At 35.6% G+C, this 18664-nt stretch overlaps 1 protein-coding gene across 1 annotated transcript; it reads left to right on the forward strand.

Moving 5' to 3' along the window:
* The first annotated feature begins 9515 nt into the window (after window positions 1-9515).
* LOC137715820 (cytochrome P450 714C2-like) lies at window positions 9516-13444 on the forward strand. The gene is made up of 5 exons (XM_068455166.1): window positions 9516-9840; window positions 10978-11204; window positions 11301-11551; window positions 12077-12431; window positions 12919-13444. Exons 1-5 carry the CDS (start codon window positions 9552-9554, stop codon window positions 13342-13344), a joined length of 1548 nt encoding a protein of 515 aa, XP_068311267.1. The 5' UTR covers window positions 9516-9551; the 3' UTR covers window positions 13345-13444.
* The last annotated feature ends 5220 nt before the right edge of the window (window positions 13445-18664 follow it).

Below are 18664 nucleotides of genomic sequence, written 5' to 3' on the forward strand. Positions count from 1 at the left end.
AATGTATGAAAATGTATCAAGCATTTATTCTGTGTTGATGTGATCTGAAATGACTACTAGTTTTAAGACATTGTTATAAAGTAATTAAAGGCCTAACTGAAGTGATTGAAAGTATTTGTTCTAAAACTCAATGTTTGCTCAAATATCTCTCCCAATATAGTATAAATGATAAATTGTTATAAATTTGTAATATTTATCATTCTTCCTAGACTATATAGTTTTTTTACATTTAATATTGATTCAAAGATATTCTACACCAAAAAGTGGGGATTTGGGCTCAACCATACAATTAATGGGGCTAATCATAATATTCAGGAATCAAACTCATCATTCAAGTGATTTAAATTTGAGACTTCTTATTTATAAAATTATAATTAAAGAGAAATAGTAAATATGTAAATACCACTTGACCGTAATACTAGTGACACTTATGATATGGGTAAGAGGTGTCTATATTAATTGTTCTTGAGTTTCAAGAAATTAGCGATTCATATTTTGCAAACACATCGACATGCCCTATTGCAATAAATAAATCAAAAGAAAAGAACGAGCTGTATATATAGTAATGTTACATTAATTATTGTAACCCGGTAAGAAAAAACATTATTTTATCGGATGATCTGATAACGTCCTGACAAATTAACGGGTAACCCCATAAGTACTCGACTCGTTAACAGGTTAACCCGAAACTTATTATTTTTCATGTCATTTATGTTGGGTTAACCGGTCGTGCAATAAATTATCTGCCCTAGTTTAGTCCATCCACACTACAAGAAAAACGAGCAATGCACACAATAAATTATCTGTGCCCTTTGAGGCCAAAAAGCACTAACAATTGTGCTCATAGATCAATAGCAACAGTGCAGCTACTATCTTTATGTTTGTGCCCTCTATGGGTGTCACCATTTCTAAAAGGGCACAATAGGGGTGTTTGTGCCAAAGAGGCCAGCACAAATAATGGCACATTTGTGCCCCGTTCTGATAACTTTTCAGATCAGCTTTTCCAGCCATGTTGGCACTTATATTGTAATTGTGCCAACATGAATTAATTAATAAAAAAAAAAAATCAAAATTTGAAAAATTGAATCTAAATTGAGGAAATGCAAGAATTTAAATTTTCACGAAATGAAGAAAGCCTACAACCATGAAACCAACTTTCACTTTCTGAATCTCACAAACATATATTGTAGTGTTACACATTTTCTCTCTAATACAAAAAAAAAAAACTTTAAAGCAAACATTTTTGGACAGATGCATTTTCCCAGCAGGCCTTGCACCTCATCAAATCTTTGCTGCTCCATAAACGAATTAATCAGATGACATGCAGTATATGGACTTCACAAAAGTCATGAATAACAAATGCAAAGATAAAGAAAAACCACACACTTTACAAGAGCAAAGAAAATGCAGGGATAAAGAAAGTAAGAAGGGAATACCTTTGTGGGAGGACTCTTATTTGCTTCAAGGGTCTTTCCACCACTTGCTTTAAGATGATTCTTATATAACAACTCCACCCTCCAGAACAACCAACAATGAATGCGGAAAGTATACAAATATTCCTCATCAAAAATAAGTTCACAAGTAATAAAAATAAGTCCACCCTCCATAACAACTGACTGTGCATTACTACATTGTTCAAACTCATCACACTCTGCATAAGATTACATGGCTAATTGCTCAAGGTTCAAATTTGGTGAGAAATATTATCATCTTCATTTTGATTCTAGTATTCAAACACAAAGACCAGGGTACATTTTGTAACAAACCATAGAAATTGACCAAATGGAATTAATGCTATTAACAGCGACCATGGCCAAAAACTATTGAAGACCGACACAATCTCTAGCTTGATGTTAGTGAGAAAAGACTCACTCAGCTAACATAGACTACAATATTCATCAGAAGCCAACACAAATATGGTCGAATTCAAAACACAATCAGTCCAAAATTACACCTACAAAGAGTTAATTAAAATCAATACCTACAAGTTCTAGATCTGCCATCTCAAAGATTCAAATTCCTCACTTCGGGTTGCAAAAGCAATTTTTGGGTTGGAGATAATACATTCAGCTCATGGTCACCTGACTCACCTGAATCACAGAAATATATAAGTATGTATATTATTTATGGTCAAAGTGAGTTGCTTATTTTAATCACATACCTAGTAAATATTTGTTTAAGTTAGCATAGACAGTATAACGATATTTCATTTTCCATGATGAAACTTGTACTAACATGATTAAAACTTCACAAACGAATACATTTTTTTGTATTTCACTTCTGGTTTCATCTCTACCTAGATCCAATTACTAAATCCTCTTCTTTCAATGCTGCCACACCATAAAAGAAAAGTAAAAAATGAATAAATAATTATTGGGGGAGGGGTGGAATCAAGACAACTCCTAATAAATCAATAAAAAAACTTACGCTTTTCCAAAAATTGAAGATCCAAAATCCTAAAATTCTAAGCAACATGGCTCCGTAAATATAATAATAGATATGAAATTCTTCCATACAAATATAGAATACGAACCGGCAATGGGGGCGTGACAAGGGCAGGGCCTTTGAAGTTGCGGAGACAGAGTGAACAAGGCTCCAAACCGCTCCAATATAAGTTGGATCGGGTTGTCCAAACCAGTCCCCGAGAAACTTCACAATATGAATTAACCAAAAATCCATCATATTCATATCCAAAATTGCATGCAACGGGCAAGTATGAAAAAAAAAATGTAAAATAATTTCAAAACTCAAATCCTTAAGCAACGAGGCGAGATACAAAATATATATGTCATATCTCATAAGATATAAACTCGAAACGAAAAAACACGAACTCAAATATGATGCATGGGTGGTGTTGGTGTTTTTCAAAGAAAAAAAACAAAGGAAAAACCCAGATATGAGAGGAGTGAGAGAGAGAGAGGTATAGAGAGACCCTAATCCAAAATCCCTAATTCAGAGACCGTTTTCAAAAGCCCTAATTCAAAACCCATATTCAAAATCACTAACTGAATTCAAAATAAAACAATATCCATGAACTTTGGTTGAGTTTATTGCATGATATTCTTACCTTGTGGAGTGAGGAGGAGTGAGGACTAAGACTGAGAGCTCGATTCGGGCAAGGTGGTGTGGACAGTGGGTGGAATTGCGATTCAGGGGACGAATTCACGAAGTGAAGACTGAGTGCGATTCAGGGGACGAATTCACGAAGTGAAGACTGAGGATTGAGGATTGGTGTGGGTGGAGTCACGATTCAAGCAACGAATTTGGATGATCCCACTGATGTGGGAGGATAGAGGAAGATGGAGAGCTCAATTTGGATTTGGGCGGGGGAGGCAAATCGGGTGAGAGAGACAATGAGAGTGAGGTTACTAGGGTTAATTATAAAACAACGATTTGAGATTTAAATCTCAACCAATCTGACGATCCACATAATTTTAAAATTAAATACATATAATATGTATATGTGAGACCAAAGTAATCCATTTGGTAAAGAGAGAAACGGATGGAAGAGAGAAGTGGGTGTGGGTGGGTTAAGGGAAGGAGAGAGAGAGAGAGAGAGAATGGGGTGTGGATTGGTTAAGGGGACAGAGAGAGAGTGTGTGGTGGGTGGGTTAAGGGAAGGAGAGAGAGAGAAAGAGAGAGAGAAAGAGAGAATGGGGTGTGGATTGGTTAAGGGGACAGAGAGAGAGTGTGTGGTGGGTGGGTTAAGGGCAAGAGAGAAAGATAGAGAGGGAGAGAGAGAGAGAGAATGGAGTGTGGATTGGTTAAGGGTGTTGTTGGGTTAAAGAGAGGGAGAGAAAGTAAGGTGTGAGTCATAAGTCTTAAAAAAAAAATAATATAAAAAATTAATTGTGTCTTTTGAAGTAATATATAGACACAAATAAATATATTGGAATCCATTGTTTTGAAAAAGGTGAGAGAGAAAATTATGTGTGCCAACTTTGTAGAGAATGGGCACATTAGTTGGTGCCCTTAGGTATCGTTTGGTATGCAGATGGGACGGGACGGGACAGGACGGAACGGAACGGAGCGGGAGCAAAGATGCCCTCGGATGGAAACAAGGAGGAAGAAGAAGGAGACAGAGAGGTTATACTTTTGTGTTCCACGAATGTGGAACGAGTCGTTCCAGGGGGTGAGGTGGAACGAAAATTCACCCAAAACTCGTCCCGTGGAACAGCTTGTTCCACCCGTTTTAGGCGCACCAAACGTGGGACGGAACGCCTTGTCCCACTCTGTTCCGTCCCGTCCCACGTACCAAACGGTACCTTATAGAAAAGGAAACAAATACAATTTTTTGTGTGTAAAATTTGTTCTATACCCACAAAATAAATATTTGTGCCCTTAATTTTGTATCCAAAGCCCATTTTTTTTGTAGTGCCATTCTATAATTATAATCCTTTCATCAATAAAATTACACATAAAAAAAATTAAGAAAGTAAGCTATTCTATTGAAGCCTTCCTTTTTCTTTTTTTGTCAAACATTGTATTGAGGCCTAGGGCCTAGGGTTTGGTATTTCTTTGAGCCTTCCCTTACAACTCCATCTTCTCATCACTGTCTCAATAGATTTGTAAATTAATTATCTCACAATTTAGAAGATTGGAATTCTAGGTAATCTAATTTTTAAACTATGAATTTAGTTTTTATTTGAAGTTGATCAAATAGTGTTATGCCTTCTATAGAGATTGAGTGACTTAGTTATCTATTGAAAAAAGTAGGAAGGAATCTTGATAGTGTGATGTAGTTATAAGTTTCTGAGTTGATTATGTATTTCATTTTTTTTGTCGTGACCAACCTGTGCTCATCAAACTGTTTAATTTGACTTGAGACTCCTAGTGTATTAGATTTCCTAGAGGTTTTTTTTATCTTTTATTATGTTTGTTTCAAAAAACAAAAGTAAAAAACTAAATAAATGTGTGACACATCGGAGGACTTGAAAACTCAAAGGCACCCTCTTAGAGGCTCACCTCGGATTCCCAAGATCTAAGGGTTGGCCCTGCCTCCTCGGCCAGATCAAGCAGCAGGGTTGCTTTAGAAGCAAGTAAAGGCTCAAGGTTCCAACCGCATGTACAACCGAGGAAGCTTGCAAGCACCTGCAATTCCATTCGCAATTCTCTCCGGGTTGAATGTATAAAAATAATGTCCAAACATTGACACCCTTTCGAACAATAATGTCCCCACATTTCACGTCCGCAAAAGCCTCCCTTGATGCTACAATAGTCGAGGGATAAAGGCGCATCGATTCATGAATCACCATTGTTAGCGGAACATTGCAAAAATTAGATAATGATTTAGACATGACGAGCTGGAGAAACAACAATATTCATAGAGAAACTGTACTATTTCTCCCTTACTAATGCATAGACAAAAGTACCCACTATTAGAATTTTGGTTATAGGACACCTTTTTCATTGGTGTCTATTATGGAGAATGGGCATTGGCTTCGGTGGCAACTATCAATTGCCACCGAACAGCCACTAAATAAGAGACCACGTCCCATGTAAAGATTTCTATTGTGACAAACACCACCATTCTCTCTCAGTGTCCAAAGGAATAGTACAAGTCCCATAAATTCAATATTTTTATTTATTATTTATTATTAAAAATGGTAAGTAAAGATTGTGTCAAAGAAAATATCTTTTTTATCGGTGTCCAAATTGCTATTTATGGTTTTAAAAAAGGGAAGCCCCCTGAGCACCCATTCTATGGTCTAATACCATTATTAATGTCACGTGCTTTGGATAAAATTTAATCTTTTTGCGAACAAGTCCTTCAAGACAAACTTGCAATCAAATCCTCCAGATCAAGAATATGCTTCCATTCATCTTCCATCGGCTGTGTTCTTGAACAACCTATTGGCATACAATGCAAAATTTAAATTGAAAAAAAAAAACTTGTAAGATACTAGCACATTGATCATACTAAGTTGAAATAATAAAACAACTAACACTAATTAAAATCTATATCCATCAGAACTTCATGCCTGAATAAATCATTTAGGTCTGATTGTTAAACCATCTTTAGCGCTCTTTTCGTTCTGCAAAAAAGGTAACAACGCATAAAACCCACAAATAAACATAAGAAATTACTTACAAGAGCAACGAAAATGAAATTTTTATTCAGCATAAAAATGAACACAGAGAAAGGGGGAATAATTATTATACCTCTATGTGCATCATCCTCACTGCAAAACCTTGTTGTACTCAACACTTCCACTGCAGAACAACAATCCATAGTAAGAATTAACAAAAACGTTGCATGCAGGAGACAAGAATTAACAATAACAAAAACAAAACACAAAAAAATAAAAAAATAAAAAAAATCAGAACTCTAATCCATTAACACCCATGCGAGATCTGAAAATATACAATTTAGATCTTAGAAAATATGAACTCAGATCAGGAAAAAAAAACTCGTATCTGATACAAAGAGAAGAGAGAGAGAGAGTGAGAGAGAGAGAGGTGAAATAGACCATTCGCGAGGGAGAGAGCGAGTCAGAGAGATACATAACTGCAGGCTTTTATCAAAGGGGAAGATAGGAGGTGAGTGGAAGAGAGCGAGAGATTTTTCAGTGTGATCATCATATATGATGATACATAAAAATAAATTATGGAATATGTGTGTTAAAAAGTTAATAATTTAAAAAATAAAATTTCTCACCATCTACATAAAAATAAATGATGTATCATCTGTATTTCTGTCATAATTAAAAATTTCTCGAAAAGAGCGAGTGAGAGAGATAATTGCAAGATTTTATCAGAAAGGGAAAGAGAGGAGGTGAGTCGGTGACCGTGAAACAATGTATGGGTGAATAAATAGGAGCATTTTTTATTGTTAAAAAAAATTAAAAAAAAGGAGCACTTTTGCTAGCCGGTATTAACCCTGGTATGCTACCCGTTCCAAAAAATGACACATGTTCATTTGGTAACTCTGGTTAAATATATTATTTAATATTTTGAATATAATAAAGAGGAAAAAGAAAGAAGAATTTGACCATGACTCTTCCCCTAAAAAATAAAGAAAAAAATATTGAAAAGAAAAAATGTGACATCCCACATCGCCCAAGGGAGTGATCCTTAAATGTATGTTCTCATCCCTACCTAGCACGAGGCCTTTTGGGAGCTCACTGGCTTCGGGTTCCGTAGGAACTCCGAAGTTAAGCGAGAAGGGGCTAGAGCAATCCCATGATGAGTGAACCACTGGGAAGTTGCTCGTGAGTTCTCAAAAACAAAACCGTGAGGGAATGGTAAGCCTAGAGCGGACAATATCGTACTACGGTGGTGGAACGGGCCCGGGATGTGGTGGGGGCCCGGGCGGGGATGTGACAAAAAACTTGAAGGATACTTGGAAAAATAAAGCAAAAGAATAAAACAATATTTGTATAGTAAAAGTTAGCAACAGTGCACAAACTTCGATGCAGAAAATTGCAAGTTGCCACCAAAATAATATGTAAAATATGTAAAAATTCAATTGAAAAATTATAATTTGGCTAGCCACACTGTTTTTCCGTGTCCGCGTACCAATGGCCACGGATAATATATGTCAGTGAATACAAAGTGAGGAAGGCACTGATATTTCCTAGTGTGTAAAAAAGTGTGTTCTATAGATAGAATTCTAGTAGTGACCGTGGCTAATGTCACTTTAACTGAGTTTTTATTTGTTAGGCACAGTTTCCTGTCCTACTTAACATCCACCTACGGAAAAGTAGTACCATTCTTTCGTGGCGATTGCTATTTCTTGTGCAGTGACTTCGATAAGTTCATATAATTGCATGACATGACATTTTGGAACTACATGTTCTAACTACTTAATAAAAAAAATAGAGAAATACTAAAGAGATTCTATCAAAAGTGCAACTCGCTATAGACTTTCTGTCGCTCATGTTTATGACACAATGTCTTACAATGTTGACACGAGAATTAACGTTAAATTGTGAGGTGATAAAAAGGCTATAAAAAGTCACATTTTAAGATAATCTTCTTAGTATTAATCTAAAAAGTATATACCTGTTACATCTTCAGAAGCAAGGAATCATTTTGATTTGAATTTTAAAATTTTGTCCCATCGTAATTAAATTGCATTCTCAAACAATTTAAAGAAAAAAAGAGGATAGTTTTTGGTATTATAAAAGTTTCACCCAGTTCTTTCTGACTTTATATATGAACGCTTTATAAACATTTTGAAAATGCCTGCGGGAGGTATATCAAAATCATTTTGGCTTTGAGGTCTTGGAGGCAAGTGATAACATGTGAATACATAATTGGCAGTTTCATGGGAGCCCTTGACTGTCTATCTCCTTTCACAACACCCATGTGCTAATATATACACAAAAGTGTGAACCTAGCTCGCCAGATATGATCAAAGTCGGCTATGGTACTATAATCTGTAACATTGGATAGTGAGGTTCACATGAAATCAAAGAGAAAGTCGTATAACTAAGAATTAAGGTCCCATAATTTGCGGGAACAATTGGGTACATATTGGCAACCAACATTAGGTGGAGATACCTAACACTTTGACTAAAAACTATGTTTTGTATATACGATCTGAACGGGATTGAAGATTTGGCATGTTACATTTGCTTCATGCACCAACACATTTAGGTTCTATTTTTATTAAAGAGATAGTACAAATATGGTATGTATAAATAAATGCATATATATATGTTTTTTTTTTTTTTTGAATACATCGATATTTTTACACTAAGAGGAGAGAGAGTTCGGCTAAGCCACACAATGGGTAACCTAATTTGGTGTCGAATTCGCCATCCACGAGATTCGAACCTAAGACCTTTTACTTCCAAGTGAAGATGAATACCACCAAACCGTAGTACTGAGTGGCCGTGCATGTATTTTAATATAAATAAAATTAGAAAACCACAATAAGGATAAGTGGAATGCTCTTTTCTTTTATGACTTATATTTTCGAATTGAACAACAAACACGATAAAAAAAACTCACTAGAAACTAGAAATATTGAAAAGAGAACGAGAGAGCACGTAGTTATTAATTCATATGTTGATATATGTTCATTTGCTCTTCTTGCGGAGCGGTGTACTGATATATATATATATATATATATATATATATATATATATATATATATGATTTTTTATTCCCAAGTTTGAACATACATACTCGAGCTAAGTTCTAAGTGGAACCCACAGGACCGACTGCTGCAACCTCAAATTTTCCCTTTGATTAAAAATTTTAAGAGTATCGCTAGGGAAACTAAATTTATAAACTAAATAACATCAAAGTTAATTATTGAATTATTATTTAAACGTTCATTTATGTGCTTATTTCTTATTTCTAAACCAAACCCCAACACAACCCCACCACCACCGCCCACCACCACCCAAACCCCAACACAACCCCACCACCACCACCACCCCCCCCCCCCCCACCCCCGGCCCGCGTCCTAGAAGAAATTATGCTTGCCAAATTTAGTGGCCTACCTTGTTCCTTATATACATGGGCAACCTGCTAACTACCAAGAAAATAAAATTAACCTGCGGTCTCCTATTGCATGTGAGAGTTGGCAAGTTTTTCTTATGGAGCTTCTTCAGTTTGATGCGAAAATGTTGATGTCCCTTGTGTTTCTAGGGTTTGTAGGGTTGTTTGTGCGGTGGTATGATAGGCTTGTTGCGAAGCCGAAGAGGCTGAGGTCCTTGCTAACTAAGCAAGGCATCAATGGACCTCCACCTACTCTTCTTCTGGGAAATATTATGGAGATAAAGAAGGCTCGAGGCTCCAGCAATCCTACCAGTGGATTAATCCCCAGCTCCCACAATTGCGCTGCTCTTGTCTTTCCATTTTTTGATAAGTGGAGGAAACAATATGGTATGCCTACGTACATTTATATAGAGTATACCATGTTTATGACCATGATCTCCTCAACACATATAGGAGGAGCATTTACATGTAACGGGACCTATATATCCCTTATATTTCTTTCTTACTCATTACGTTTCAAAAATATAAAGGGATACATACCATCTCCGTATAGGAAAGTGTTTTTCTTCATATGCATACACCACATACACGCATTTTTTTAGCAAAATATACGTACATACATTATGTTACTTACGAGAAATGCTAGAGGGACTTATTGGCACCTTATGTTTTTCACAAGGATAATGCTAGAGAGACTAAAATTTTAAACTAAATAATGTGTCGTTAATAAGAAATAAGCACGTTAATTAATAATTAAGTGATAATCTAATAATCAATAATATTTTATAATTATTGACACGTAAATTGACGTTAAACTGTGAAATAACAGAAAATTCATAAAGAGCCACTTTTGAGAAAGTCCCATAGCATTTCTTGTTACAAAATCTTAGTTAACACAACACAACTAGACAATCATGTAAAACAACCTTTTACTGGCTAGGAATATGTAAAGGGGTGTGCTATCCACATACCATATTTTACTTCTTACACACCCTTTGATAATTTTTGTCCAGTCATCTTCTTCAATTCATCCGATCCGACGGGCGAAAATTAAAAAAGTGTGTGAGAAGTAAAATGAGATGTGTGAATATCACACCCCATATGTAAACTTTTAGCTTTGGGAAACAGACCTAGTTGGGCCAAAGGCTTTGACTTGCATACAGTTAATTACCTTCTTTATTGGAAAGGGTACTTTAGGTTTTGGCTCTCACGCTTATGATTTCTAGATAAAAACTCATCTATTTCTTAATGTTCAATAAAAGCTCAAATTTAAATTCTGCACTCACATTGGAACAATATTAACCTACTAATACAATTTATTTACATCCATGCCATTTTTCCAAATTCCTAAATTTATGCCAAATTAAAAGAAGTAGAATATTATGCCAGGGTTTTCTATGGAGAAAATTGAATTTAAAGGGTTAAAGTCATATTTTCAGTAGTGAAAAATGATTTTTTTTCACATCCATTTTCTACACCCTTGTTTATTTCCGTCTCACTCGATGTTAAATTAATTATCCGCAGGTGAAGTATTTGCGTTTGCACTTGGCAACACACAAATATTGTGTGTGAACCAACCAGATGTTGTACGAGAGATAACAACATGCACGTCCTTAGACTTGGGGAAGCCAACATATCAATTTAAAGAGCGAGGTCCTCTGCTAGGTCAAGGTATTTTAACCTCAAATGGCCCCTCATGGGTTCACCAACGCAAAGTGATTGCTCCTGAACTATCCATGGACAAAGTCAAGGTATTTCTATAATTACATAATAATCATGGAAAATTAATATCACCATGCAGAAATGATCGTTATCTTGTAATTGAGTTGTGGTAACTGATCGTGCAGGGAATGATTAACCTAATCACAGAGTCTACAACTACTCTGGTAAATTCTTGGAACAGTAAAATTGAGACAGCTGAAGGAGGAATTGCTGAGATAAAAATTGACAGCTACATGAGAAGCTTCTCTGGTGATGTTATCTCAAGAGCTTGTTTTGGAAGCAACTATTGCAAAGGGGAAGACATATTTCATAAACTAAGAAATCTCGAGGAGGCTATGTCCAAGAAAGTCTTTTCCACCGGAGTTCCTGGGATGAGGTACTTCGCGTTGGGTTTTTTTATTTACATAATTATATTTATTAGAGCAAATTGAAGTGTTATTAGTTTGGAAAGTAGAGTTTAGTCATTGAACAAACAAATAGTATTTACATAATCATATCCGAGTTTCAATTTTTTTCGTAATATAATATTCAATTCGTTAGTCCTTAATTTTAAAGAAGGTAGCTATAGCTTTATACAAGACAAGGGTAGACAATGTCTTTTTAAAAACCTAATTACAGTGTTATGGGAATTGATAAGGTTTATTAAAGACTCAGTTCCGCTTCTTATGAAAGCAGAAATTGTTGTTTGGAGACCATTGTTGTTTAAATAATCTAAACATCTTTTGGTGAAAAAACCAATACAAAACGAGGCCTTCAATAGTCCTAGATGTAGTCACCCTAAGCATTTTGTTAAAGTGCTACCGCAGACCCCTTAAGCATTGCCATACGTGTAACATTATATTGATCTTAAAATTAGTGCATTTAGTTCCCATAATCTTAAATAATTGCTATACTTTTGAAGACATCTTCCCACAAAGAGCAACAGGGAAGCTTGGGCATTGGAAAAGGAGGCCAGCACTTTAATACTTCAAGTAGTGAAGGAAAGGCAGGCAGCAGGATATGAGAAAGACCTATTGCAAATGATTCTTGAGGGTGCTATAAACAGTGACCTCAGCCAAGAGGCTACAAACCGATTCATTGTTGATAACTGCAAAAACATATACTTGGCCGGCTATGAAACCACGGCGGTCTCCGCCACTTGGTGTCTCATGTTGTTGGCTTCAAACCCAAAATGGCAAGAACGTGTGAGAACAGAGGCCCTTCAAGTTTGCCAAGGCTGTATTCTGGATACTAATATGATTCGTAAGATGAAACAGGTATGGTTTTTTTACATGATTAAGATATAGCCACTACAGGAAAAATGGGAAACAACCTCTAAGAAAACTTAATTGTTGCTGTTGGGGGTAGCCAATACAAAAAGCACAACAAAAGGTCAAAAGTGATGCAAAAAGTGTGCTAATACAGAACAAGTCACACTTTTGTAATTTATCACCTTTTTTTGTATAGCAACCTTAATAAACACCACGAGTGCTTTGTAACTCGTGCCCCTTTTATTGTAATCAGGTTTCAAGAGTAATTAATAATTATTATTTAACTATTTGTACTCAATATATGTGACATATTATCAAATTTCTTTTAATCGTTAATTTGTGAATAATGATTATATTAACTTGATTAACTTTTTAAATCTGTGCAGCTAACAGTGATGATTAACTTTAACTATATGTGTAGTCAATGACTCAATATATATGCACTTCTTAGTGTTACCATGCAAAACTGATTAACCCATTTAACTCTGTGCAGCTAAATATGGTGATTCATGAATCACTGCGCCTATATCCACCTGTTGCCGTGGTATCAAGGGAGGCCTTTAAGGACATGAAATTTGGGGACATTAACATCCCGAAGGGTGTCAATGTTTGGACCACAGTGGCAACCTTACACACTGATCCAGAAATATGGGGCCCAGATGCCTATATGTTCAACCCAGATAGGTTTGCAAATGGGGTTACAGGCGCTTGCAAGCTTCCACACTTGTACATGCCATTTGGGATGGGACCCCGAGTGTGTCTTGGACAGAACTTGGCCATGGTTGAACTCAAGATTCTAATAGCTCTTTTAGTTTCCAACTTCTCCTTCTCACTCTCTCCCAAGTACAGACATGGACCTGCTCTTAGATTGGTTATAGAGCCTGAGCATGGAGTCGATCTCCTAGTGAGGAAGCTGTGAACTTATAAAAGATAATGAGCAACTTATTATTTCTGTTAGGGTTTTAGTTTGCTCACTTGTTTAAGTCTATATGTTTTAACTTTGTTTTCTCAAATAATATATGCATATTTGTTTCATTTTTGGTCAAGGTGAAACTTTCAGCAAACCCAAATTTACAAGCAAACCAAAGGCTTAATTTACACCTATACACAACCAAAAAAGGGCCTAAACCAACAGAAAAACATAAAGAGGACCCAACAACAGTGAAGCCCAAAAAAACACACAGCAGCCGTGAAGCTTCCATTGAAATCTTCTCCACCGATAGAAATCCAGGCCAACCAACTGAAACGTCATCCACCGCCGAGAACCGCCTCCACAAACACCACCTCCGACCCTGAACAACAACCCGATCACAGTCACTAACAAGAGATAGTTGGCAACAAAGAAGGATTAGCCAACTACAAGTAGGAAGAACGTGAAAACCCGCGAGCAACACTACCAGAAACAGCAGACAGCAAGGAGAACGTGGTGGTGGTGGAAACACCCGAGCCGGTAAAAATACCGAAACTCTATACACGAACTCAACAGGAAATGTGACTGAAGATTAGACCAAGGAAGAGATGGAAAGAGGTATACCGATGGGACCTGACGAACAAGACATGCCGGAGAGAAAAATAGGGAGAAACATCAGTAGAGGCAAAGAGAAAAGAAGGAGAAAAGAGGAAAGAGGACACGGCAACTGACCCCAGCCGAAGCTAGGGCCGGTGCCATTGGAGAAACTGAGAAAAGGCAACTGAAACCCTTACCAAAAGGAAGGAAAGAACTCTCACAGAAGAAGATAAGCTCCCTCACAGAAGGAGAGAAGAGGAACTTTTCCGTTGGAATTTTACTTCTGAAATCACATGCATATTTGTTTCATTGGAGGCAGATTGTTTGCCCTCTTGTTTGTGTGCCATTCCTATCCCCTCCTATTTTGTGCGGTCACGGTTAAGCCACGTCAACATTTTATATTGATTTTTTTTTTTATAAAGATAATAAGATAAAAAACAGTAGGAATATAAAATATTAACGTAACTTAACCGTGACTGCACAAATAGTTGAGGATAAGAAGGGCATCCAAACAGGGGGCCTCCTGTTTCATTATTTACAATTCTTGTAATCATTTACTGAAATGTTGAATAATATCAAAGTTCTTTCTTCCTTTTGCCCATCGATTTAAAAGAATTATTAAATATCTCTGCCTATTCGATGATACACATCGATCCATGTTTTCTGATTTGATAGGTAAAAGTAGTTAAAGGGCCGGGGGTAACTATGAATTTTTATTTTTTTTTCTATAACCGTTCATCGTACATCATGCGGTCAATTTTCGTCATCTATTATTTGTGTTTAATTTTAAATAAAATAAATAAATGATTTATGACCTTACGATACACAATGAATGACTAAAATATAACGATCCGATCCCTAAGATCTCCACAATTAGAATCTAAATAGGGTCCAAATTCGTTTGAAAGTATTTTAGTTAAGAGTTGAGATAATCAAGTCAAAAGTGTTTATAAATTACAGAAGCATATTATAGTGCTTATGAAAGCAAAAGCTTCATAGTGAGCTTAATTCATGGTATAATTCGATTTCTAATAAAAAAAAATTACATGCTTCTAATAAAAGTGTTTTCAACTGAAACACTTATCAGCATTTTCAGTAATACACGACATTTGGCATCTTATTCAACAAATTCCTCATACTACTATTATTCATATACACGGGGAAACAAATATGAAGACTGAAAGTTTGGCAGGGGCGTTAACCAAGATTTGAAACTCGGGTGGGCTGGATTTTAAGCTAACATTTTGCTTACCTCAATGGAAAAGTTACCACGATTTCATCTCCTATACTCAATTCACTCGTATTTAATTCACTCATTCTAGTTACGTTTTTGTGAAGAAAAAAATTGGTGTCAAAATTTGAAATTTTTTTGCTAAAATTTTCACAAAAATATTTTACGGGAACGTAATGTTAAATTAATTCAAAAAATGTTAACAGAAACAAAAAAATGTACACCTAATCAAATAATCACATAAAATTGTAAAAACATCAAATTTAGGGATTCTACTATAAGAACTCTCTCATTGAAGGCAATATTCCTTTAGAGACATAAAAATTTCCTTTAAGTTTTTATTGGAGATGCTCGGCATGCAAAAATCACGTCAAACAACCTCCACTCCAGTCATTCTTTCTTCTGAATCTCAACTTCAATATGAGGAACAGGAAGGCTTTGATCTTCTGACGTGGTGCATGTTTCTCTATCCTCCACAACGAAAAATTTTTGGGTGTGCCGAGAACACCATGGACACATGGTGTTCCCTCACTCATAAAAATTTGAATAAATAAATAAATAAAATCAAATTTTTATGAGTGAGGGAACACCATGTGTCCATGGTGTTCCCGGCACACCCAAAAATTTCTCCTCCACAACACCTGTTGTCCTGTGACCACGTGTTTCTGAAAAGGGACAATTGAAGTTCGGGTTTAAAAACAAGAATAGAATAAAAATAGGTGTGTAAATAGAACTACTTTAAGAATATCATTTTAGCTACAAAATTATTGTAGTTACATTTTGGGTAGAGTACAAAAAACTACTTCAATTATTGGTGTCACGACACTTTCATACCTTATCTTTTAAAATTCACAATGTCATACCTCATCTTTAGAATTTGATCCAATATTATACCTTCCGTTACTTGGCCATTTAATTTTCAATTAAATGCTGACGTTACTTGATTCGGGGCTCATTTTTTATTAAAAAATCATTACAATATTATTAAAAACTAAAAAAATTTATTTAATATTTTTTAAATATTAAAATAATAATAAAAAGTAAAAACAAAAAACAAAAAAGAAAAGAAAATAACCCTCAGTTCCTCCCCCTCCCTCTCTCCCTCGTCTCGCTTCTCCCCATCTTCATCTTCTTCCCCCACCTGCAAACCCCCCAAAAAAAAAATTCCAATTCTTCTTCCTCCTTCTCCTTCTCCTTCTCCTTCTTCCGCAGGGGCGGGGGGATTGATGGATTTTCAAAAAGTTTTTTTTTTTTTTTTTTTCTTCCTCCTCCTTTTTTTTCTCTCCTTCTTCTTCTTCCTCCTTCTCCTTCTACTTCTTCCGCAGGGGGGTTGATGGGTTTTCAAATATTTTTTTTTTTTTTGTTTGATTGAAGATTAAGAAGGGAAGAAGATGAAGATGGGGAGAGAGAGAGAAGGGGGGGAACGGACGAACAAAGGGACATTTTTCTTTTCTTCTTTTTTTTTTTTTTTTTTTACTTTTCTTTATTATTTAAAAAAAATTAAATAATTTTTATTTAGTTTTTAATAATATTTTATTAATTTTTTAATAGAAAATGGTTCCCGAATCAAGCCACATCAGTATTTAACTGAAAAGTAAATGGCCAAGTAACGGAATGTATAACATTGGACCAAATTCTAAAAATGAGATATGACATTGTCAATTTTAAAAGATGAGGTAAGAAAGTGTCATGACATCAATAGTTGAGATAGTTTTTTGTATTTTACCCTTACATTTTTTATATGCTCTGTAGAATTACAATATAATACTTCAATAATAGTTTTGTGCGCGGCACTCTCCGAATGTAAAGAGGCCTATTACGCCAAAAAAATCCCCCTGCTCCCTCGTGTTTTTGTTATTGAAAATAGAAAGGTAAAAAGTAAAACAACAATTGGGACATCATCAACCAAAACCTTGCAAAATGAAGTAATAAAGAACCATTAATTTGAAAATCAAAACCAGTCAAGATTAGGAAACTCAAATGCAAACTAGCAAAAAGCACGCAAAAGATGAAGAAGACATGCTCAGATTACCAAAACTAACCGCAAACACACCTTTCTCAATAAAAGTATGAACAACGAAATGTCTGGATACAAAAAAATGGTCAATATCAACCGTGTTGAAAATAAACAAAATCAAAGAATGTTTTTTTTTTTTTTTTTTTTGAACAAAATTCAACACTAACAATAAATGCAAAGAATTACGCAAATTATGAATTGTGATGATCAATAAATGTATGAAATGTGTGTTGATGTGATCTACAATATTGTTGCCCATCTGCTAGTTTTAAGTCATTATTATAAAGTAATTAGAGGCTTATAACTCAATGAATACCACAAGATCATAGTAATAGTGACAATATTAAAGGGGAACAAACAATACAAGCTAAAACGAGCAACATCTACTGCTTAGTACTACAGTCTAGAGATATTTCTCTTCATTTTGTAATTAACTGAGAGGTCTTAGGTTTGATTCTCATCGAATGCGAATTTAAACCACATTATTGTTAGCCTATTGTGAGGCTTAGCCTACTCTCTCACCCCTTAATATGCATACTATTGTTTGTTAAAAAAAGTGAGCAATATCTGTTTTTTCATTTTCCATAAAAAGAAATTGATTAGACATTGTTCTATACAGCTTCTTGAACAAAAAACGTGAAGAAAGTTAAAGGTTCCACCATAAAACCAATTGGCAATATAAGGAGTAGCCTAACCTCTTATAAGCTTTTGCAATGTTTCTCTTTTCACCAATGTGGGACTATTTTACCTCACATTCTCACAAGACGAACGCCATGTTCTGCCTCTATAGCCAATCTAAGAGAAGGTTTGTGTATGTAATTTGGAGAAAGTGAGAAGAGAAACTTGGACAACATGAGAGATATGAGAACCTTGAGTTCAGCCATAGCAAATTTCTGTCTAATCCACATTCGTGGTCCGACCCCAAACGGCATGTACAATTGAGGAAGCTTGCAAGCACCTGTAATATTCCATCCGCAAATCTCTCCGGGTTGAATGTATACGAATCTGGTTCCCAAATTCCCCAATCAGTATGTTGTGTCAGCATCACAGTCCAAACATAGACACGCTTTCGAACAATAATGTCCCCAAATTTCATGTCCGCGAAAACCTCTCTTGATACCACACCAGTCGGGGGATAAAGGTGCAGCGATTCATGAATCATCATTGTTACCTGAACATTGAAAAAATTAGATAATGATTAAGACATGACGAGCTGGTGAAAAGAACAGCAATACTCACTGAACAACTCTACTATTGCTCCCTTACGAATGCGCAGACAAAAGCCCCATGGCTAATATCACTTCAACTGACCTTTTGAGTATTAGGCACGGTTTCCAGTCCTAATTAATATCTACCGACGGAAAAGTAGTAACATTCTTTTGTGGCGATTGCTGTTTTTTGTGCAGTGACTTCAATAAGTTCATATGATTGAATGACATTTCATTTTAGAATTACATGTTATAACTAGTTAATAAAAAATAGAG

The sequence above is a fragment of the Pyrus communis genome, chromosome 14, assembly GCF_963583255.1.
Source record: "Pyrus communis chromosome 14, drPyrComm1.1, whole genome shotgun sequence".
Classification (NCBI taxonomy): domain Eukaryota; kingdom Viridiplantae; phylum Streptophyta; class Magnoliopsida; order Rosales; family Rosaceae; genus Pyrus; species Pyrus communis.